General features: G+C 50.3%; 2 protein-coding genes across 3 annotated transcripts in view; one reads left to right on the top strand and one right to left on the bottom strand.

The window, feature by feature from the left end:
* Window positions 1-790: 790 nt before the first annotated feature.
* MICALL2 (MICAL like 2) lies at window positions 791-24,007 on the bottom strand. 2 transcript variants are annotated; one of them, XM_061357010.1, is made up of 17 exons: window positions 23,740-24,007; window positions 17,694-17,742; window positions 14,047-14,188; window positions 11,064-11,224; window positions 10,239-10,360; window positions 9,205-9,873; window positions 8,819-8,997; window positions 8,266-8,341; window positions 7,833-7,948; window positions 7,193-7,342; window positions 4,396-4,451; window positions 3,866-3,989; window positions 3,186-3,276; window positions 2,747-2,820; window positions 2,301-2,415; window positions 1,310-1,356; window positions 791-1,212 (listed from the first exon to the last, which is right to left on the bottom strand). In XM_061357010.1, exons 1-17 carry the CDS (start codon window positions 23,880-23,882, stop codon window positions 1,118-1,120), a joined length of 2,409 nt encoding a protein of 802 aa, XP_061212994.1. In that variant the 5' UTR covers window positions 23,883-24,007; the 3' UTR covers window positions 791-1,117. The 2 variants fall into 2 exon arrangements, with proteins under 2 accessions (XP_061212994.1, XP_061212995.1); XM_061357011.1 differs by lacking the exon at window positions 14,047-14,188 and having other exon boundaries at window positions 23,740-23,832.
* Window positions 15,854-24,257, top strand: part of ELFN1 (extracellular leucine rich repeat and fibronectin type III domain containing 1) — a 237,765-nt gene continuing 229,361 nt past the window's right edge. The window contains exon 1 of the mRNA XM_061357017.1: window positions 15,854-15,864. The gene's annotated coding sequence lies outside the window, so the exon portion shown is untranslated. The remainder of the gene's footprint in view (window positions 15,865-24,257) is intronic.

Below are 24,257 nucleotides of genomic sequence, written 5' to 3'. Positions count from 1 at the left end.
GGGAAGCCCACACATAGCGGAGCTAGAGGCATCATGAATGAATCTGACCTTTCCCTGCCTGTCTCCATCCCTGCTCCTCAGGTTGACTGGGAAGAGAGGATGCTGCCACACCATGCAGGTGACTGGCTGCAGTCGCTGGATGGAGGGGAGAGTAGAGAGACTCACTGCCAGCAGCCCAGGACATGCTCGTACTCGCCTTGTGCCACCAATGTGAACCGCAGCACCCCTTGAGGGCGCTGCCTGCCCAGGGACGGAGCCTCAGGAACTGAAGTATTGGTCCCATTCAGAAGACTCATGGATGAGGCAAACCCATTAATATCTTTCTGCTCTCCGTTAGCACCAGGTTATTAAAAGGAGATTTTTGTTCATTTTCAGCAGAACGGGCCATAATGAAAACCCTGCTTCACTGTGCAGCCAGAGAAATAAGGGAGCTGCATGTCTCCCCCACAGAGGGAATGAAGCAATGAGCTTTGAGAAACCAGCTCGCAGACACTCCCAAAAGGAGGTCTGAAATCAAAAGCATTATTGCTGAAACAACCTGGATCTAGGACATTCCACCCCACAGATACAGAGGGGGTTCTACTCTCTGCCTCCTCCCAGCTGTGGGGCCTGCAGCTCAGGATTACAAGAGGGAAGACCCTCAATCTCTCTCACCCCATAGCACCTCCTTCTCTGTGTCTCTGATCCTGGCCAAGGAGCCACAGCACATGCAGAGAGGAAGGGAGGGAGTACAGCCCTTTTACAGACCAGTGCAGTGCCCTTAGTGCAGCCCTGGCTTACACGAGTGATGTGACATGCTCCTGCATTCAGGAATGCGATGACCTGAGCAGTGGATGGGCAAATTGAGCTCTGCCCTCCTGAGCTGACAACAGGGCTGAAGCCAGCTCTGAGCTAGATTCAAAGAAGGAAAACACTCTTTAAAGTCCACCTTCTGGGAAAGGTATCCTTGATCCCCATACCAGGGCCAGAGGGGATTCGCATTGTCCCTTTGGTTGACAAACCTGCAGTCTCCATGTCAGGGAGCAGAAGAACCTCATCCTGCAGGACTCCAGGAAAGCAGCAGTGAGGAAGGAACATACATATGATAGCCCTTGCTGAGCCACTGGGCAAAGGAACATCAATCCTGAGCTTTACTCTTATTTTTTGACTTCCATATTCTGGATAAACTGAACTTGTTCTTCTTCTCTCGAGATCCAGGAGCCAGAGATCCATCTGCAGGAGAGGGTGCAGGGACAGAGCAGGTTAAGACCCGCCCCAGACAGCCCCAGAACCACCCAGTGCTGCTCCACAGAGTACAATGGGCCCTTACCCAACTTCTGGATCATGTCTGCCAACATCTGGTCCTCCTCTCGCTCTCTGTAATGGAACGGCAGGGCATTAGAAAACTTGCTGTGTTTCATGACAAGGTGGTAGACACCAAAACCCATGCAAAGACAACTCCCCTGTCAGAAATGATAAACCTCCACAGTACACTCTGAGAAGGGTGCAGGAAAAAAACAGCCAAACAAGCAGTTAGAGGAGTCCTACCTATTAGCAAATTGCATCTGGTTCCCTTGAGAGCAAGGGCCTGTGTGGGGATTTCCAGACCATGGATATCTAGCACTAGAACAGAGAGGTCCTTCCTGGCCTATGAATCATCTGAATTCACCACTTGTGAAGCAACACCACACCCTAGGAGATGACACACCAGTGGCCTGGGGTGCTGCAGGGGTGCTCACCACAACCAGGGACAAATGCAATGTTATCTCCATGGCCTGGGCAAAGCCAGAGCCAAAAGCTGAGGCATTACTCAACTCGAGCTGGAGTGGGTGCCCTAAGGTCAAGAAATAGAGGTTTCTGTCAGCAACAGGAGGCACAAATCCAGCTACTTGACACAGCAGTCTTTCTTTGAGCTTGGGGAGGATCCAACTCCCAGCTACAGCTCTTTTACTTGCTGCAGCAGACGAACACATTCCTGCCTTCATATTCCCAGAGTTCTCCTGCAGCTCCCCTACTGCCTCCATCCTCCCCATCTCTAGCCTCTCTCTTCCCCTGCCTTCTTTTCACAATTCAAAGCAGCATTAGCTTGAAAGAGCACTGAATATGGCTGTGGTCCTGATCTCAGTTTCTAACAGCTGCCAAGGAAGCAATGGCAGCAGCATTTAGGATGAGATGCTTGGTGACAGGTCACTGCCCATCTCGCATGGAGCTGAAGTCTGGATTACAGCCATTCCTCCACCCCTGCAGCCTGGGCAGTGGAAGAAGTACAGTGGAAATCATCCCTGGTGTTGGCTCATCTCCCACCATCATGGGGTCCTCACCTGAGCCTGTCCTCATCCAGGCACTCCACAATGCTATTCCGATCATTGACTGTGTTTAGGTACGACTCCAGCAGCTCCTTCTCTCGCTCCTTCTCCCTGTGAGTCTTCAGCTCCTCTGCACAAGACAAGGAAAGGCCATCTCACAGCTATAGGTTAGTTACCTCTCTGTGTGGCTCCTGCCTCCACCCTGCTCCAGCAAGTCCCTCTCACAGGCCCAAATTATCCTCATGCTCATGGGCACATCTCCCATCCAGTGCAGGTGGGTTGGATGTGATAGGGAGTCTGCAACTGACAGCTCCACAATGCAGTCAGGAGACACCCTGCAGTGAAACTGCAGTCCCTGGCAGTGTCATGTGGATCTGAAGGGCATCCTAGGGCTGGCACACAAAGTGGAGGGCTACACACAGCCTGGGGCCAGCCAGACTTGCAGTGCAGCCAGTCCTCACCTGGCTTGTTCATGAGGTGTCGCAGCTCCATCTCAATGTTCCACTGCTGCTCCTCCAGCTTCTGCTGTTTCATCCTGGAAGGAAGCGCAGATGTGGGGAGTAACTGCCCCTCCATGCCCACGGCTGAACCCTTCTCATCATGCTAAAGCCTTCCCTCTGCATTGCCCACTACCTGGGCAGGGGCTGGTGGGCCAGGGGAAATCTTCCTCCATCACATCTGTGAAGTCTCCCTCCCATGAGCTCATCGCAGGCCCTGGGTGCTCATCAGTGTTCAAAGGCCCATCAGGATGCTGGCAGCTCTCCCAGAGACATCCTCAAGTCTCCCTCATCCCACCAATCGGGCACATTATTTTGGGGGGCTGCTGCACTCCTCCTTTCCCTGCTTACTGCTCCCAGGTGAAGTGCATAAGCAGATGGGTGAATTTCTGGTTATACTTACTTGTACATCAGCTCTGATTCCTGCCTGAGCAGCAGCTGTTTCTCATGGATCAGTTTGAACCAATCCACCATGAGAGCATCCTCAGACTCATCTGCAAGAGGAGACACACAGAAAGATTCCTTCAGAAGATGTACCAGTTCAGTTTCCTTGGCTCAAACAAACAGTACTTGAGGGAGAGCCCAGGATGACTAATATGAGCTACAGGCAGTGATGAGCTACAGTTCATTTTGGTACTCCTGAGTACAAAGGAAAGGATGCAGATCACTCCCTGCAGATCCAAGGAAGATGCTCACAAATACTCTGCATCCAGCTCACCTTCCATGTGCCCAGCTCAACCCTGCTATTCTGAATGAACCTACTAACCCCTGTGAAACTGGAGCCAGCCATGACAACCAGTCTGGCTTGAGATCAGATCAGTCAGATCAATAGCAGCCTTCCACTCCCAAACTCCCTGATCCTCAGACAAATAAACAGAAGTCCTTGCTCAAACAATAGGCTAGGAAACAGCCAGACAGGGTTTGAAATTCCCAGCGCTTTATCTTGCTATACCAGGCACTTTTGGCAACCTGGTGTCTCACACATAGCAAGAGCTCCTAGAAACAGAGCCAAGAATGCCATGAGGTAAGACACGAGCTTCACACCTCCCCACTGTATCAGAGCTGGCCCGGAGCCTCTTTTACCTCCCTCACAGCCACGCAGCTGATTCTCCAGATCCACTCCTTTCAATTCCAGCTCATCCAGCTGCTTCTCGATGTCACGCACCTTGCTCTGGATTTCCTCTTCGGGGAGGTAGTCTGGGTGCAGCTAGAAAAACAAATGTAGGACCAAATACAGCTCAGTGCCCTCAGACTTCCCACTGAGGCCACAGCTCCAACCGAGATGGGAAATGACATCAGGAGCCCAACTGCAGAGCCATGTCCTGGAAGGGCCAAGTCATCAGCGTGGTGGCCACTGACGCGTTATAGGATAAGATCAACCCACACTTGTCAATCCGTAGACATTCTCCCTCCTTTGTTGGGAGACACAATGTCTACCAGAACTTTGTTTAGCTCTGTGTTATCTGCTCCCTGGGAATTCAAACAGTAAGACAAGCTGCCTTACTGTCTTATTACAGCCCAATAAGACAAACTGAGATGTAAGTGGGCAAGCACTCCGACAGAACACCCAACAACCCCAGCCTGTTCCACTTACACCTGGTTTCCAGCCATACCTTGGTTGGGGACACTGCTTCAGGGCTCTGGGTACTTTTCAGAGCAGAGGGTTTAACTAGAAGGGAAAAAAAAACATAAAACCAAAGAATTTCACAACATACACAGTTTTGTGGTGTGGGCCAGTGCCTACACCACCAGAGCACAACAGACCCCTGCCACGCCACTGGTAACATGCATGCATCAGCGCCCTTGACTTAAGGTGGGAGATGCATCCACAGGAAACAGCACGGCCTGATTTACTCCTTATGGCTGGACACTTGGATACCCTCTGGTCACAGGGTGCTGCTTTCATCCCCAGGGCATAGCCAGCCACCTAACTCAGCTGTGACTTTCAGTCTTCCACCCAAGAATATTGACTTCCACATTCATTCTTTACCTTGTTAAAACTCAAAGATACTTGTGGCAAAAGCCACCCCTTATTAATCTTCCAAAGGATAGAACAGAAATACTGGATTACTGTCAGAGGAAACACTAAGATATACTTGAAAACACCCCTCTAGTGGTCTTTTAAAAAGAAGCATCAGTAAATACTCGTGAAATAAAGATGGTCTAGGGGACCTTATCATAGGTCTCAGGAAACGAAGGTTCAATTCCTTCCACAAAACACTTCCTAGGTGAGAAGTCCCCAAGGCCCCACTACACAGCATTATTTAGGCCCTGGACACCTATTAAAATCAATTCTTTTTGCAGTGTGTATTTGTTCCACTGTGCCTCAGCTTCCTCTGCCCAACTGTGCTGCAAGGATAACTACAGAAGAGTGTGAGGTATTCGGATACCCGAGGGGCTGGGCTAGATAATTACTACAGAGAGAGAACAGAAGCATACGTGGATGATGTGATAAAGAAGGAAAACTCTAGTACCAAAAGAGCATAGCTGTAAGAAAAGCAGCAGCAGTGCAGGCTCAGCATACACAAGGAGAAAGACAGGACAGACTAGGGAAGCCTCTTGAGAGTCTCTAGCAATTGGTGTTGACTCGAGGAAGCACTCAAGGACACCTCTCCAATTGCCCAGGCCTTGCTCTGCTGTGTTTTTTTAGGAAGACGGCAGAAGGAGATGCTGCTGCATGTGGCAATGTGCTGTGTTGTCCCTGCACTGCTGCCCTTTGTCAGGGTACTCTTCCTTCTGGATGCTCTGGGTTTGCTGCCCTGTACGCTACCTGCAAATTGCACTCAGAGAATCATACAATGGTTCGGGTTGTAAGGGACCTTAAAGCTCATCCAGCCCCAACCCCTGCCATGGGCAGGGACACCTTCCACTAGACCAGGTTGCTCCAAGCCCCTGTGTTCAACCTGGTTTCTTTTCCAACCTCTCCTAAAGGTTCCTCCAAGAGGGACCTGGCCTGTCATGAGCAGCCTGCTGCTACTGCCTGAGCAACCTCCCTCTACCAGTTCAGCCCTGCATCTCCAGGCTTCTTCTGAGTGATCTCTGTAACACTTTCAGCCAAGGCAGAAAGCTACACCACTGATCATGAGAAGACCAAGGTAACCGGAGAGGAACAGTTAGCAAAATGACCCAAAAAAAACCCCTGTTTCAAAAGAAAAACTCTGCTTATCCCAAAGAAAATGAGTGATCTACAGAAATGCTCACCATCCACACAACACACAGAGGATTAAGGGCAGGAATGGTAGCTGATTGTTCACAGCATGTCTCTGAATGCTGAGGTAAAGGCTTATACAGAGAAGCAACAAGTCTGCCCTTAATCTGCAGGCTGCGAAGTGACAGGAGCAAGAGAACAGCCTTTGGGATGGCAGACTTACATACATGTGGAAAAATGGGGAGAGACTGCTGGGAAAAGCTTCCCATATCAGCCACTCCCCAACAGCAATCAGTAAGCATTAGAAAGACGGATATAAAACCAGCCTCCCTTATCTTAACAGCTCACTTCCTGGGAAGGATGTAATGCTGATCCTTGTGGCTGAGCCTGGGGAAAAAGGAGATGGAAAGTTTTGGGCAGTGGAGCCATGGTAAACTTTAAAACAGACAACACAATTGGAGTTTGAATGCTCTGTAGCTATCAGAGGAGCAGGCTAAGGACAACGCTGGAACTAGCTAACAAATACTATAGCTTGAGGCCATGGTGCCACCGGAACCAATCCTGCTTGCTCCAAGACAAACATCTGAGCAAGGGCTGAGCCCTGATAAACAGATAAAACAGAGCTAAATGGGGTAAGAAAAGGGGAGATCAAACAAGCTGAGCAAACAGGACAGCAGCAAACATCAGGTAAGTTCCAGGAAGTTTCATTTACATTCTGAAGGGATACATAGGAGCAGAAACAACTGGGCAAAGGAGGAGAGGTACAGAGTAAAGCTCTGGTTGAACATACAGAAAAAACTGGATTAAGGGTAGGAACAAACCGGTCAGAACATCTTTGAATGTTCAAGAAGGAAAGCAGCCAAGGCTGCTGCTACCATGGTCCCACCAGCTGGAGACTCTGGCTGACAGTTCCCTGCATTCCTTTCATTTTCCAAAGCCACTCAACTGAAGGGAAGAGATATCAACCAGATCCCAGTTCTCCGAACGAGGAGACGGTCCTCTTCATAGCTTTGAGTCTAAAGAATGACAGGGCAGTGACCTTGACAAATCCCTGTTTTCATTTCTTCCTTTCCCACTGAATTCTCTGGCCTGGATGGTTCCTGCTTAGGCCAAGCTGGCTAGTAAGAATTAAGGACACAGATTTTTACCCCATGACTACAGCGACAGGAAACTCAGGGACACATCTCCCATACTCACCAGTCAGGCTGTTCCCTGATAGTGCAAAGGAAAGAGTGCCTTTAAGCATGGAGAATAGACCTTACCTGTGGTAGTGCTTTTCTTCAACTGGTTGCCCTCTTCCTCCTTCTTGGCTGAGCCCCCAGGGTCTTTCCAGCCTTGCTTTGAATTCTGACAACTCCTGACAAGATCTGAGCTGGGGATCAACTTCTTCTTCATGAGTCCACCAGGTGAAGCTGGATTAAGAAGCACAGACAGGTTTTGTGTAAGAGATTTCAACCCTCATCTCCCAAAAACCCCTTTATTGCCCAGCATCTCTGGCACTCATCACTAGCACCTTCATTTCAAGTCCTAGATGATAGGGAGGGGGACAAACTCAAAGGAAACAGGGAGAAACCACCAATTACAAGGCGGAGTAGGAGATGGGTGGAGGAGAAGAATAAATGGCTTGGAACCATCATGGGGTTTTCTCACCATTATACATTTATGCAAGAGACAGTAAGTGAAATCTTGCTAGAAGAAGGGCACCCTGTGAAGACAGAGTCCCTCTCCTTGGGGAAGCATGTCTCTCCAAATAGTCACCACAGGGCCAAAGGAGGTGCAAAGAACAAATGTGCCTGAAAGCAAGGCACTATTTCAATCAACATGTTAGCTGTGCCTTGCAGCACCTAGTGTCTGTCCCCTGCCTAACTAGCAAAATGAAGGCAAAGCTTATATCCTTCATACCAGAGTCCTGCTTTGCTGATGGGACAACTGATGGGCTTGGCTTTGTCTCCTTGTGTTCTGGACTCCCTGTTCCCACCTGGGAGTTACCAGTAGGTTTCTTAGTGCCACTTTGGTCTCTGCAAAGAAGGAAGACAAAGGTAGGAAACCATCCCTCTTGCAGAATGGTCTACAGGAAGAGTTCTGGACATCCCAGGCTGGATCTCCAACTGGTCTCGCTTTTCTAATCAGAGTCCAGCAATTTGAAACATGCTTTCCCTCCCCCAGAAATGAAAGCCTTTCCCTTTTCCATCAGATTGCTGAAAACAGAAGCATTAAAAGAGCAGAGGAGCTCATTCCTCCTATGTGCATGCAGACCTGCAGCAACAAACACAGATGCAAGCCTGGACACCCCCATTTGCTTGTCATGGAGAACCACCAGCTCCAAGACACTCACTTGTTTGCTACAGGCTTCAGCCGAGATCTCCAGTCTGCTGGGCTCTCAGACTTGTCTTCACCAGCACTCATGCTTCCTAAAGAAAGGAACATAGCAAGATAACAGCAGATCCAACCAAAAGAAACAAGGAGATTTAAGTCTCAGGAGGTAAGCCATGCACTGAAGCAGATACTTTGATGTTACTGCAGCAAACCAGAGACAAGGAAGCTGGGTGAGCCCTAGCTGCAATCATGGAATCATCCTGAAGTCTCATCAAGTTCTCCCATGTGGAAAAGTGTACTTGAGCCTCTGAAATCCACCATGATCCCAACGTTTGGTGGCAGCTAGCACAAATTCAAATACCTGGAAGTCATCAGAATAGAAAAACTCACCATGCTAGAGGGAGCAATTGCAGAGGGATAAAAGGAGCCCCAGAACTCAGAAAACTCTTATGTGGTGGTACAGATAGAAAGCATAAGAGTCACTGACACATTCATTGTACTGGTCCAGGAGAAAGGCGCAGAGATGGTGTGCTGGGTCCAGACAGAGCTGTATGTGAATCAGTCATCCTCACCTTTGATGCCTTTTGACTCTGGCTTGTGCACAGAGTTAACGGGTTTGCTGCTGGCAGCTTGGCTCTTGGGCAGAGGGTCTGTAATCTTTTCCTGTTTTAGTGCTGTGTACCCTATTTTGCTGGGCTGTGCTTTTGGAGCTGGACTCTGCCACTGAGAACTGGTGGGAGAAAATTTGCCACTGCAAGAAAGAACAACCTAGTCAGTCTCTTTGAAAGGATGGACCTTTTTGTTGGCCTCTGTTCCAAAGACTTGGATTAGTTCCTCCACATGTCTTTAAATCTCAGCCACAAAAGCAGTCAGGGAAAAGGGAAGAAAGATTGGGACTTCTCCAAGTTATCCCAATGATCACCTTGGGAGTAAGAAGGGAAAGAGGAATAGTACTCACCTGCTGGGTGCTGAGGAGCCAGTGGAACTGAGTCCTCCTGGCTTGTTTGGAGAGGTGTTTGATCCAGCCAGAGCCTGTATAATATGGTTACGTGCCTGATCCTTTGCAGCATTCACTGGATGGACCTCAGTAGTGGTTTTGGCAGAGGCAGTTTTAGCAGGGCCATGAGGAGGGATTTGGGTTTTAGTGTCAGAGGGTTTATTGTTGGAAGACTCCAATGACTGAAAGAAATGTTCTCGGGCTTGCCGTGTTTTTGTTGTGGAGGTTGTCCAAGGAGGCCTTGGGGGGGCACCTTCACGATGATCTGGTTTATTTCCCAACGGGGTACCTTTGCAGTCATCTGATTTATTTACAGCTGAAGAGGACCATGGAGTATTTACACTTTTGAAGCCAGAGCTTCCAGAAGATGAAACAGATGGCTTGGTTGAATTAGCAAGGCCTTCCTGGCTGGGTTTCTTCAACACCTGCTCTGGTTTCTTGGGTTCTGCTGCTTTCTGGAAAGCCCTGGCAGCAGAAGGAGCTGGGGTACTCTCAGGTTTGATCCCGGTGCTGCGGAGACCAGAGATCTGGACACTGTCTGGCTGCTGGTGGCTGATACAGATGAACGTGTTGGGCTCAGGCCCAGGTTTGTAGCTTCCAGGAAGAAGCACGTTCCAACACTGCCTGCACCTGTGGATACAAAAATCTCAGCAAACATCCTCCAGAGCACTGGGAAGCCATTGACATGCAGCTGAGAGTGCAGGCACGATTCCACCACCAGCACAGGGAGGGTGAAGGTACCACGCTGGCCGTGAGCAGACCCCGTGTGCACATTCCTCAGGCACCAAAAGCAGGAGCTGCTGATAGCAAGGTCTGAAGTGTGAAATGGGTGGATGAAAACAGGCCTGTGCAAAGGCCTTCCCCTATGGACAGGTCAAGAGCAGGTCCAGCTTGCCTCCACTGTGACACAATGCCCCACACCACTCTCTCTCCAGTCCCAAAGCAACCAGGCTGCCCCTCTGCAATCAACACATCCCAAATCTGAAGAGCTGTACCTGAAGCAGTTCCTGTGATAGAGCTTCCCATCAACCAAGCAGCGCTGCACCAGGTGTACATGGCTCCCACAGACCCCACAGCTGCTGCTTGGGATATTCCCGCTGTCTGCCAGGACCCCTTTCTGTGGGGAGAAGCAGTGGGTGAGTAGGCAGCACTGTGGCCCTGCATACAGCTACAGAGATCCCACAGTCAGGTGAATGTTTGGCATGATAGTCAGCTGGCTAGGATAGAGAAGTGATACCCAGGAAAATCCTGCTCCCACTAAACCCTTGCTCATACAAAGAGGAACAGCCCTCAAGAAGGTAGAGTAAGGGGGACTGGTTCCCACAAAATCAGAGGACCAGGGTGTTTTTATTCTGCCTGTGCGAAACTGAAGTGCGGAGGTCTCTGACTTGAATGAGCTGGGAAAGGGCCTTCCCATTTCCAGAGCGTATCTTCCCTTCTTCCACCCTGTTTTCTTCCCTGCTCTGCTTTGAAACTGTTTTCAAGAACTTAATCAATGTAACACATTCCGTTAAAAATCTCCATCCCCAAGATCTAGGAGCAGCACAGCTGTGTCCTACGACACCCATGTCCTGTTCACCACGAGATGAATCCCAGCTCTCTGATGGGGTGACTCCCATCAGAGTGACTCCCACCTGATGGAGATGGAGATGACTCTCCAGTGACTCCCACCTGCATCTGTGCAGTAACCAGGCCTCTGGATTAAATCCCCCATAGTGAGCAGAAAATTGAGAGACCACCAGGAGCACTGAACTAGCCCAATATTCTAGCTCACTGAGCAGATTCAAGGTATAAGGAACACCCCAAAACACATTGCTTACCGTGGTGACTGGGGAGGTTTCTTTTGGCTTAGCTCTGGCTGGTGGGTGGGCAGGAGGCAGCTTTGGTGGCATTGGCTTAGGAGGCTCGGAAACAGCTTTCTTCCCAAGAGGCTGCTCCTGAGGTTCAGAGGAAGGACGCTTGATTCCAGCCATGCCTCCAACTGGATGGAAGAAGAAAGATTTGAAGGAAACATAAGGCAAACCCATGGCTTAGATGCAATTTACAATATAGAGATCCAGAGTGCCTGATGGGTAACAAGCAAAGCATACAAGGAGACACAGGCTTCCTTCACAAGCAGTTCTGTTGTGGAGTGAGGGACAAGAGGCAACAAGTGAATTTTAGCAACATTCAGCTGAAACTGCTGAAACAGCGAATTCCATCACCAGCCATCAATGGTGTGGACAACACCTTGGGTTTGTACCTCGACTACAGCATGGCTGGAACTGATTCCCACTGAATCAGGCACTACTGTTGGGTATTACAGCTGAGGAACTGAAGCACGGAGAGCTTGTTTTGCTTAAGTTGCTGTGCTCCAGACATCCTACATACCCTGAGCCTTCACTGCTGTGGATGTCCATCCCACATCCCAGCTGGGACTCTCACGGAGCAAACAGGTTGAATACAGAAATGACCACCAAAAATGGGTCATTCCACCCAATCCTATTTTCTTTGCAGGTGAAAGAGAAAACCCTCTAAATTCACACAAAGTGAAGAAAAGAGAACCTCCAACACACTTTAGTCAAGCAAGGAATGACACCCTGTGCCCTGGAAAGTGGCAGGGAGATTTCCCTGGGAAATAAGGCTTCAGGCACAGCTTTTACAGACAAGAGCCCTCATCTCTCTCATGGGGATGGTATTTTTGCTCCACTTTTTATTCTGAATGAGATGCCTGTTTTCCTTGTGGGATATTTGAGTCACAGCTTCACTTTAAGAGTGTCCAATTAAATGATCACCCATCTAAAAGGAGATTTATACCCTTCTCAGTAAAGAGGGTCTGGGCAGAGAGCAGAGAGGAAGCCTGGCTCCCAGCAGCCTTCCCTCAAGAAAGCCACCTATCCAAATAAACACCCAAGGCTCTCTTACAGCAGCAACCAGTGGGCTGGTGAGAGCCAGCCCAGCAAAGGGTTTAGTCTCATGCTGCCTCCTCACTTCCCACATGTGCCATTCACTGAATTCCCAAAGCCCAGCACAAAGATTGGTGCCTTCAGCTCTACTCTTCCATAAATGCATGACCTCAATAAAGTATTGGCTGCTCACCCTCTCTGGCCTCCTGTGTCCTGCTTATTTCATGGTCCTGCTGGAGCCCACTCAAAGGGCACAACTATGATACCAGGAGTCTGCTTAGTGTCAGAGGGCACATTCCTGGCTGGTCTCGTTTTCACACATCTACATTCACCCCAGCAACAGGAATGCAACCAGAGTGTTTTGTGGGACACTAGAGAGTATAAAAATGCGCTGTGCTTGATGACATGGTATGTGAGATGCTAAAGGGAAAGGGGTAAAGCCCTCAAACTGACCCAGATTCTCACCACTTGGCACAAACACGATGGAATTTGTTTGACTTCAATCAGAAGGGGTTTAAGACAAGAAACAAAAGTAATGAAGAGGGGGAGGGAAGAGGCTGTGAAGGAAAAGGCACGCTTAAATGTGTAAAAAGGTGGAGAAGGGGGAAGTTTAGACATTAAAAGCAGCTCTCAGAGTGAATTGTGCTTTTTTTTTCCAAGATATAGGACATTTTCAATACATATCTGTCTTTTCCATCTAGATTTACCTTAACCAGCTAAGTCATTCATGGCCCACTTTCTAAAGTTTCCTCTGGAGGAACCTGTGAAATTGGCTTATCATATTTCATTTTGTATGAGCTTAGAGCCAAATATAAACCAAGCCTACAACAACGCTCCTGTGAGCCCACATAAACTCTCCAGTACGTGAATATAATGCCTTGACAGCTCTGTTTCATGTTTGAAAGAATTGTTATCACTATTACACCAGTTAATCAGAGAATCGTCACAGACTGGTTTGGGCTGGAAGGGACCTTAAAGCTCATCCAGTTCCAACCCCCTGCCGTGGGCAGGGACACCTCACACTAGACTATGATGCTCAAAGCCCTGTTCAACCTGGCCTTGAGCACTGCCAGGGACGGGGCAGCCACAGCTTCTCTGGGCACCCTGTGCCAGAGTCTCACCACCCTCACAGGGAAGAGCTTCTGCTTAAGATCTCACCTCAGTCTCCCCTCTGTCAGCTTAAAGCCATTTCCCCTTGTCCTGTCACTACCTGCCCCTATAAAAAGCCCCTCTCCAGTTATCTTGTCAGCCCCTTTAGGCACTGGAAGCTGCTCTAAGGTCAGGAGACCTGTAGCAGACCCCCACTATAATGTCACCTGTTCATGTCCTCCCTTTAATCCTGACCCTTAAGGTCTCAGTTGGTTCCTCACCCAACCCCAGGACCAGCTCCATGCACTCAGCTGGTCATTGACATAGAGCCATCTAGTCCAGCTTGGCAAGGAGTCATTTTCTTCTACTTCCTTCTATTACTACTGTTTTTGTTGGTCAAGCCCTACCATTGATGCTGTTCCATTGGCATAACCTCACAGGCAAGCTCACAGCCTTGTTAGACTCTGTTCTCACCAGCCCTCTGGTGGGGCAAAGACTGAAGCAGGGATGGAGGTTCTCAGGAAAGGAAAGCTGAGGTAGGGAACATGGTGGGAAACCTTCAGTGTTCCCGACTGGCTGGACCATGAGAAGTTTTAGATTGTACTGTATGTTTTAAGGCACTAGATTAAAGACACTGCATGGCCCCGGGCTCCTCCACTGGTGCTACTGTAGTCTGGTGTGTAAAGAGTTCAGATCCCCCACTGAAATAATTGTGGTACCAAAAGGCCTCTGTGCAGTCTAATTTGCTTTTCCAAGCTGTTAAGAGGCAAAGGAAAGCAGAGGATTAAGCCCTGATCCTTCCCACCCCTCCAGGGAATATGGTACTTACTAGGAGACCGTCCATGGAAGTAGTTATAATACTGGGAAACATAGGTGAGGATGCTCAACCTGTCTGGCACCCTCAGAGCAACCATATCCTCTGCATCCAGTAAGGCTGGGATCCCCAGCTCCTCCTCTGCCACTCGAAATGCCTACAGAAGGAAGGAGAAAACAAAAGGGGTCTTGTCCAGCCCAGGCAACAGAACTGGCCCTCATCAGAAGTAGGAAGCATCACTGCAAACAGCCCCGCTTGAATAATAACTCTACTGGGGAACAGCTGCACCAGTTTAACTCCTACATCATGCAGGAACCGGCGGAGTCATGGCTTCCAGCCACTGCATTGAGAAACCCAGGCAGGGAGCCAAAAATCTGGCCTGGCAAGCTGGCCATAGCTCACTGCACAGGAACTCACCTGGGCTTCCCCTGCTTGCCTCCAGCCTGCCTCTAGCTGGCTATGCACAGCTGCCGAGAGCGAGAGCGAGGCCTGGCAGAAGGGGATGTGTCAGTCCAGGCTGGCAGACTCGCTTCCAGGCTTCCAGCCCGAGCTGGAGCGCTCCCCAGTTAACGGTGCACTGGTAGGTGTTTGCAGGCAGCTCTCCACCTCCATGTGCTGTGCACAGGTTAAAGCTTCCTGCCTACTACTGCCTGCTCTTCCCCATGTAACAAAGGGGGAATCTTGGGCTGCAGGGGGGAGCCCTCTCTCCCAGACTATAGAGAGGAATAATGCAGAATTCCTAATACTTATCTCCCTTCCAGCTTAACCATCTCCATGCTGCCAATATTTGGGGCCAATATTCCTCTTTGTGTTGCCCTCTGCTCTGAAACTGCAGGATCAAAGTCAGATAAAGGAGGCAAAAGCTATTTCCTTTTTGCCTCTGAGCAAGAGCCTTTACTAGAGGACAAAAAAATATTGCAACATCCATAAAGCAGCTTTGCCCTTCCTCAAATCACTGTAGGGCTTTATTAAGGACTTTCTCCAGCCCTCTTCCTTCCTAGCTTTTAGGCAAAAAATCCCTTCCATCCCCCTTCGGAGCATCCTGTTTGAAATGCCAACACCACAAAGGAAAACAGCCCTTACAGAACCAGAGGATGGCTACTGCTGAAGCCCACAGTGAAAGGGTTAAAGAAAGGCTTGAATGTATTAAAACCCTCCGCATCTGACCTCTGGCACAGACACACCACAGTGTTGGTGTACAAGCCAACCATTCCTGCTTAGAAGAAACAAACAGCCACTCTTTTGCAGCAAGATAATTACCATTTTTTTCCATTGGGTAGCCCAGTAAAAATGTAACTGAGCTGACATTAAAAACGCTTTCAGCCAGTTAGCTCTGGTTGTGTCGTGCTGCCAGCCCAGCCTGGCACTTGCCTGCCTCATAACCTGGTACTCCATGTATTCGTTGGGGTGTTCCCCTCTGCACTAGCTGCACAACTGGTCCGACCAGTGGAGTTTTCTTGCTGGACATTCCCAGTGTGCAGTCTAGCAGCAACACAGACCACGTCACTTCCTGCCATACAGTGCCATGGGTGAGACAGTGCAATGAACACAGGACAAGTGTGAGGGGCTGCCTGGATCTCAAAGAGGAGGATGCTCCATGCACACAGCTGGTTTGGCCAGAACCAGGTGAGCACTGCAGACAGCAGCATTACATGTAGTGTCCCCTGTGCCTACAGCATCCTTGTGCTCCTGGGAACTGCTCTTGCCTGGAGATCCAAGATCACCACCTAACATGGCCCAGTTGCCCTTTTCCTCTACCTTGCCTGCCCAGGCTGGCCTTTAAAGCAGCAACATGTTATTTCTGCATAGTGTTTTCCACCACTGCACCTCCAAGTGCTTTACAAGGAGGTAGATGCCACTGCTCCCATTGTGCGCAACAGGGGAGGCAAAGTGATACACTCGAAGCCATTTGAGTCTTCCAGGCACAGCGTCCTCTGACACAGACCCACCTCTGTATCTGCTGCACCACGCCACCACCCATTAGCACTGAAAAAACTGGACCTAAGGCTGCTAGAAGCCTTTCTCCTCTTTATACATATTTGAAATCTTAGGCAAGAAAATGCCACCAACTGGAATTTTTCTAGGGCTTGTGGGTTGGTTTTTTGGCACTCGAGAAGTGACAAATTCCTCCTCAGCAGAAGACCTTATATGGCAAACTGCAGCTCAAATGAGAGTTTTTAGATGAATAATGCAGCTTCTAAGAAGTTACTGAACAGTGAGCCATCAAGGAGGGCCTGAACAACAGCAGAGGAATAGCACTGGGAGAAATCAGACTCAGTCATATCCCAAGAGCAGCCAGAGCAAGTGTAAGAGCTAGGATGGAGATGAGCCTGAGCGAGAAGGCCAGCCCAGGAGCCCACAGGAGGGGCAAAAGCCAAGCTAGCAGGATATCAGCAGTGAAAGGGTAACACAGACAAGTCATCTTACAGTAGGGGTAATAAGGAAGAGAGCAAAATAAAGGACATAGAAGAAACTAAGAAATGAAGGTGTGGGGGAAACACAGGCTGCAACAAAGGAGGCAGCAACTCTTTACATGAGAGGCACAAAGCAGCTTTTCATTAATAAGAGCACTGGAGGCAGCTCATACAGCTCACTTCCCAGAGACAAGCAAAGCTGCCAGCAGAGGAGACACCACCAGCCCAGCTGGGGAAGGAGGAACACTCAGGGCTCCACAGCACTCTGGCCAGGATGACCATCCACTGCAAAGAGGCTCTGATGCCTGCCAAAGACCAAACCTCAAGGGCAAAAACGCGTGGTCTGACTCTCACCTAGAGGAGGGGAACATGCCGGGCTGAACCCCACAGGGTGTGAATAACTGCTCACAGCCTGCAGCCCCATGCTGGGGAGAGAGGGGTCTGCCACAGGCACCGTGAACACGGCTGGGGCTGAAGGGGAGTGGAAGCTAAGGAATGTGGAGGGCGAGTTTAGCTCTCCCAGACCACCTCAGACAGTTCACTGCGTCAGAGGATGTCATTCCTCCAGTGCAGACAAGAGTAAGCTGCCGTGGTTCATTCGCATCCCAAGCTCCTGCCAAGCAGCCACGAAGCTGTGTGGAGTGATGCCAAGGGAAGACAAGCATTTTAATGCACTGCCTCTTTCTTTGTGAGGGAGAGAGGGAGGGAAAAACATCCTTCCTTGGAGCACTAAGCCCATGCTTGAATCCAGTGCAGGAGGGATCTGGCCTGCTCAACTGCTACTTTCTTCGTGAAGAGAAGAGAAACTCGAATCCCAACCTCGAGTGAAGCGTCCAAGAAGGATGAGGTTTTAGGATGTCTCCACCTTCTAGCAGCTTTCATCCCCTGCACCAGTAATGAGAACTGGGGGAAGACTCCTGGCACTTCCCTTCTCACATCAGCTACCTCCCAGCTCCTGCTTCATCCTTCAGGAGCATCGTGTGCTCCAGCATTTCTGAGTCCCTGCTGTCACAGGACACACTGGGCAGGAATCACTATGAGGCCAGTGAAGAAGTGTGAATGGTCTGACCGTGCTTTCAAGCAGCCAGCAAGCCTAGACGTTGCCATCTAAATCAGAAGGCTGTAAACATGCAGAATAAGGCAAAGGATTTGAGTCCAGCACACTCAGCACACCGCATCTGCTAAAGCACATAAGCAAGGCGCCAGGTTATGGACTAGGCCACAAGTAAAACATTAAAAGTCACTTACCAACTTGTTGTTCTCGAACACATTTTCTTTACTGAGGGAGTTGAAGTTTCTGAAATACAGGAACAAGAGAAAAATCTCAGGTTGGTGATGCAGAGCAAGCTGCTTTGCTTCCAGCTTCTCAAGCCTCTCTGAGTCTCACTGGTCCAGGGGACAGAGCACCTCCTCCCACCCTGCCTTCTCAGGGATGCTCTGGAGAGAGCGGTGTGTCAGATCCCATCCAAGGCACTCACAGACCTGCTGTACCTCCCAGGACAGAGAGGTGCAGGAGACTCAGCAGGCACAGCCATCTGCCCACAGGCAGCACAACACATTTCTGGCACATCTACCCTTGCAGGGCTGCCTCCTGCAGTCAGGACGTGCTGATGCCAAGACATCCCATGCAAATTCAGAGCTTTTGCTGAGACAGACAGAAGCAACCTCTAACTCATGGAAAGCCTAGCTCCTCTCCCACCTCAGAAAGGTACACTGGTGCCTGCCAGCCAGATTTGCAACACTCTCTTCCCAGAAATACTTTCCAAACCCTCACATCCATGCTCTTTTCCCATCTTGCAAGTTGTCTCCACACAGGGAGACCTCAGCTCCGAGTTCTGGTTTCAAATCCTCTTTTGTCCTCTGGCAGAGCTCCACAAAACCAGCACTAGGAACGTGCCTGGGAAATACCTCTGCCCACAACGCAACACCGTGGCTGATAACACCAAAGCTGCCTGCAGAAATGTTACTCTTCTTTCCCTAGGGCTGTCTCCTTTGATTTGTAATCAGAACCAGTAACTGAAAAGGAAGAGACAATTACTGTTTGCAAGTTACAAGCCAAAGTCAACAGTCCTTCTTCCTTCCTGCTGTCCCCGGACATCACCTCCCTCCTCCCCTATCAACAGATTTGCTCTCTCCCTCTATTAGTCCAACACAGATGCCACCTCCCTCTGTGCTGGGAACTCAGAAAGTGGGCACCTGGCAAGACAGGCAAGAAAGCACTGGGAAGAATGAGTTTGTGCTATTGGAAGTAGAGCCACAATACAATGTGCTTTCTCACACATAGCAGAGCATGTCCCTCGCCTAGGAAACAGCCACCATCAGCTTTGTTTTAAAGCGACTGTCACTTGCTAAATTGGGAATACAAAACGGCCTGTTGGCTGCCAGCCCTGCCCTCCAACACCGCTTCCTTCTGCCCAGGCAAGCGGGCAGGGTCAATTCCTTTCTGATAACCCAGTTTCACTTTACAATCCTTGTACCTACTAGCACAGAGCTGAAGCAAAGGACTGGTATCAGAGAGGAAATTCTCACTGATAAGCAGAAAAGGCTAGAGACCAACTTTGCATTTTTGTATGTAGCACCTTTATAACCCATGTGGACCTACCCTTGTTAGCCAGCCCCTCAGCTCTAAGAGGAGCCAGGATAACAGTGTGAAAGCCAGGGCAAAGCTGGCCCACAGCAACCTATTCATGAGACAAACACATGATCTGGAGCACAGCAGGGGAACTTTTTCCATGACTTGTATCAGCAAGGAGCAAGCCAGGTCCTTTATCTACTTACTACAGAAAGTGGAGCATTACATTATACATAAGAGAGGCGCCTTCAACCAGGTTTGTTCATCATACCACAGCCTGCGCCTCCTCCTTGCTTCCTGCATCTGGAATTGCTACGTGGGATAAGGAGAGAATGAATGACAGATAAGACCCAAAGGTCAAACTCCCCCGAGAAGCACATAAAGACAAGGCACATCCCACCTCTAAATCATATACTCTTTCCTGTGCAAAATCAACGGGACTTGCAGAGTTTTTCCTTCAAGCAGTGCTCCTGCCCGGAGATTTCCCTTCCCTGAGACAATGGATTAAAAAGAGCAACAGAAACAATCACAGCAAGTTTCAGGGGTAAATACAATCATCCTGGTTGTGTCAGGCAAGAAAATCAGTGTTCTTTAAGAGCCAGCTGAATGAGGTGATTGCAGCACCCGGCCTCACTCCTGGTTCTGCTCCCAAATAGTCTCTGTAGTGGGGATACGCAGGAAAACACCTACAAGAGCAAAGGGGAGCTCCAGCACACTCAGTCATGCTGACACATAAGGCATAACATACTACTCACTGTCGGTCAGTGGCCTTCAGCCACTCTGAATGCTGTTTGCTCTGCTAGCGTGCATGCAGCTTCACACTGCACGGCATGTAAGAGACCTAAAACCCAAATCTCTTGATGGTGAATGTCTGAAACCCCAAAGGAGAGCACAAACAACCAGGTTACTTGGTCATTTCAAGAGCCTCCTGCCCGCTCAGCATCACTTCTTCCCTGGCTAGTCAGGTGAACTGCTTGCATATAATATTTCTTTTGGAAATTGATCTTGCTGGTGCAACTCCTATCTTGGAATATCAAAGCTCTCTGGACCAATGTAATCCTAAGAAAGCAAAGATAATACAAACGGAGAAGGAGTTCTCCACTGAGAAAACACAGGCAACTGAATTAATTGGAAGAGGTGAGAAATATAATCTGACCCAAGAGAGGGCCTCCAGTGCTGGAAACAAATCAGAGTGGAGTTCACCAGCACAGGAATACAAGTGAAGCTTTTACCTCCCAAAATAACCCTTCTCTTAGCAAAAAGAAGTGGCCCAGTGCTCCTCATGACCACAAATCTCCTTGACCACCCACAGCTCCAGCTGCACAGACCTAGTGCTTCCAAAGCACATGTGCTTCCACAGGAGGAATCTCTGCTTGCTGCTGCTGCTGCAAGTACTAACTTGGTTGTAAACTTGACCTCGGAGCAGACTAAGGAGGGGGGAGAAATCCCAGATCCGTGACAGTACCAAAAGCTTCTGCTCCTCAGCACTTTTGTACCATCTTCTCTCTAGATAAGAAGATATTTCACTGAAAAAGAGTGAAACGCCCTTTGCCAGCTCCCAGTTCTGGAACAGAGGGCTCAAATCCAGCGTGCTCTGCTGGGAATAGGACCTTTAAGCTGTGCTCTTCCTGGAGGCGCAAACAACCTGTGCAGAGAGGACAGAGCCACGAATCCCAATTGGAAGATGACCCAATGTGCTCATCCTCCTCTCAGCAGCGCCTGCTCCACACTGCTCTGGTCTGTTCGGTGTGCTGCTGGGGGTAACTAGCAACTGACCCCAGCACCATCCTCCTCTCACCTATGCCCATCACACAACCCACAACCCCAAGGCAGGCCAAGCGGGCAGCAGCTCTGCTCCACCCCAGCCTTTTGCTAAGGGGATGGGGAGTGCAACCCATCCTCAGCACAGCCAGGGCCCCCCCTATCTGCACTGATGACTGTCGGCCTCATCTTGCCCTGCTGAGCTGACAGCAGCCCAGGAAACACTGCTGGAATAGGCACCCCGGGCTGCTGAGCTGCCAAGGGGAATTTCACAACCAGTCCATTCCCAGAACGTGGAGCTGAACACCAGCCCACAGGCTGGGAAAGAGCAAGATCCCAGGGAGAAGCAGCTTAATCAAAACCTTTCCTTGACATCTGGCATTAATATTGGAGTGAGGGCGCACAGCTCCCCAGCTTCTTCTAACTCACTTATCAGCCAAGGCCACTAAAACTTGCACAGCCGTGGCCATCACATGCAGCAGCTCTGATCTCAGCCTCTCACCACACTGCTGCGAGGCTGCACATCCCTCTGATGAGAGGAGCCTCAGGGCTCTGCAGTCACCCCAGAGGATGGGCTGGGACCTGCCTGACACACGTGCGTGCCCGGCTGGGGCTGGCTCTGGAGCTCTCTTTAGCTGGGACAAAAGAGAAATGAATTTCCATGGTGATTCAACATTCATCTTCACTCCCCCACAGCATCCTTAGGTGAGTGGGAAGAGGGTGGGAAATGCATTTCTGATTTGACGCAGCCTGCCCTGCTCACTGGTAGCATACAAACCAACATCAGGCAAGTCTGAGGGAAGTTATCATATTTTCCATATGTTTTCCAGCAAGAAAACAGGAAAGGGGAGGAGAGACCCCCAGCAGCCCCATGCCCCACAAGAGAAGCCCGTGATTATGACCATGTTTTGTAATTGCTTGAAGTTTTCCTGGGAATTTCTGCAAGGAGAAATCCCCTGCACTCCTCAGGCCAAGAATGGCATTTGTGTAAACCACGACAGAAAACGCGCTGTTGCAAAACTCTGCTGCCGTGACTGAATCGTGTCCTGCAAGCAATTAATACAGCAGAGCTGCTGCAAACACCAGTTTATCCTTTCCTCAGTTTATTTGCAGTACGATGCTTTTAATCTTCAACCAGGATCTTTACTAGAAGCAAAGGGGAGAAGTTCAGGGCAAACCACTTCCAAGTCCTTGGGAAACAGGGGTCACAGCCACATGTGCATCCAGCTGCACTTCTCTGCCTGTGGCTCCTGTACTATCAACACTGAGAGGCCTTTACAGCTAGGCAGAGAATGGCATAAGTATTCAGCGCCAGGATCCAACACATGACACCCGGCAGCCCTAGCCACTTGAAAGCATAATTTCCTTCCAGCAGGACTTTGCCCAGCCAAGGATACACCTGGTGTTTTCCTGCATTACACCACTGACACTGATGAGGGAGGCTGCTGATAAAAGCTTCTCTTACTTTAACCTCCAGGCAGTCTTTGCTGAGCTGGCCCGAGTCAGAAGCGCTTCTGTAAGGTCCTGAATAAAGCCAGGCTGGCAGAACTTCCATCATAAAAGAAAATGAATGGGAACAGGGAGACGCCACAAGGAACATCTTCCCTGTTCAGCACAGGAGGATTTATTTAAGATACGTGTATCCACAGTTCAAGGATTATAAACAACGCACTTAAACTGATCAACAGGATTATTCCAGCTCTTCAGCTGCTGAGCCCCTGTGTACACCCATGCTCCAGACAGACCAGCTGCAGAGCTGGCCAGGAAGCAGTCATCATCCCTCTATGAGCACCTCCTGGTCACACCAACCTTTCTGCTCCGGTATTCTGTATCTTTGGGACTGTGAATCAAAGGAAGGAAAGGGAATATCTGGAGTCATGTGGACATGACGGCATGGCAGGAAGCCATACACAGCAACACCATGGTGACTGCCCAAGCACTGGGACTACAGAAGGTGTGCCTTAAGTGCCTGTTCCAAGTTTCAAGAGGAAAAAAGAGCAAGAGGAGATCTTGGGATTCCACCAGAAGCAGTAGACCCGTCAGAGATCTCTACGCACAAACTCAAGTGTGTGGCTGTTCTGGGAGCACAAGGAAAAAGGCGGAATTCAAGGACTAGGAGGAAAAGCGCAGCACTGACAACCCAATGGTGGTCTTTTGCCTTGTGGGAGAGACCTAAGCTTAAATCAGTAATGCTGGGCAATCTTTGTGCAGATCCCTTGCCTTGACCTCCCCTCGCAGCTCCCCCAAATGAAAGTCCAAAGAGCCCAGAAGCAACAAAACAAACCCAAACCAATGAGGAAGCAGGATCCACGTCTCCCTTTGGCTCTTCACCTTCCCAGATGTTAACACTTAGGCAGCAACAGGTCAAAACCCGCAGGGCACCAGCAATGGCACTGGCAAGGGGTGGAAAACACTTTGCCTCCCACAGACAGGGCAATAGATGGGAAAATGGAATGATGTGCAGGAACCTGAGCCCTGTCCTTCTATTGTATTTTGGTCATATAGCCCTCGCCTCCCCACTCACAGCTGAGCTTGCCGTCGGGCTGCACAAGGGAAGCCCAGCCTAAGCAAACACCAGCAGCAAAGGAGGAAACGCTTTCCCCCCAAAACCAATGCCTGAACTTGTTTTGCAATGGAAAAAGACGCTTTTAAACACGCATAATCCAGCCACGGAGGGAAGGAAAAAGGGAAAATCTTGGGGAGGGGAGGAATGCGTGTGGGTAGTGAGAGCACAACCCTCCACTTGGTCAGCCTCAGCGTGGGTGCTATGGCAGAGCTCCTGGAGCCAGCCGCCAGCCCACAGCATCTCCCCATGAGGAGCTGGCATCTCGGCTGGGCTGAGGGAAGGCGAGGGCCCATGGTGGGCTCTGGTCCGCGGCTAAACAGCAGCCCATCGAGGGTCCCAGCCCCGGCGAGCCGGCAGCCCAGGCCTTGTCCTCGATGCTCATCGCGGGTACTCACATGAGGTCGGGCCGGTGCCGGTGGAGGATGGCGCAGAAGGCGAGGCCGTCGCGGAAGGAGGTGGTCATGTTGGTGATGTTCACATCGCGGTAGCCCTCGCACTGCTGCTTGCACCACAGCTGCAGGTTCTGGATGGCCGCCATGGCCTCGACGGGCCGGGGGAGCCGGCGGCAGCGCTGAGGGAGCCCCTCACCGTGCCCAGCCCGGCCGCTGCCCGCCGCTGAGTGGCGTCCGGCCCAGCCGAGCCGCGCCGCGCAGGAGGCGGGGAAGGGGCGGGCGAGGGGCGGGCAGCGGCGGCCCCGCAGGGCCTCGCCCCGGGGCCGAGCTTGGCTTCTCCCCCCGGCGGAGAAGCGGCGGGGAGAGGGTGTCCTGCGGCACTGCGGCTGCACCCCCCGACATGGGGGTCCTGTCGCGACACGGGGGTCCCACATGTTGGGCTTCTGCCGTGTGGACAATGGAGGTTTCCTTCACACCCACACACAGAGAACCAAGTGCCCTTCAGGGAGGTGTGAGGAGGA

This window comes from Neopsephotus bourkii, unplaced genomic scaffold (genome assembly GCF_033783945.1).
Source record: "Neopsephotus bourkii isolate Nb327-2 ecotype Australia unplaced genomic scaffold, CSIRO-AGI_Nbou_v1 NB_882, whole genome shotgun sequence".
Taxonomy (NCBI): domain Eukaryota; kingdom Metazoa; phylum Chordata; class Aves; order Psittaciformes; family Psittacidae; genus Neopsephotus; species Neopsephotus bourkii.
Note: the sequence above shows the minus strand (reverse complement) of the source record. Positions and strands in the feature narration are given on the sequence as shown.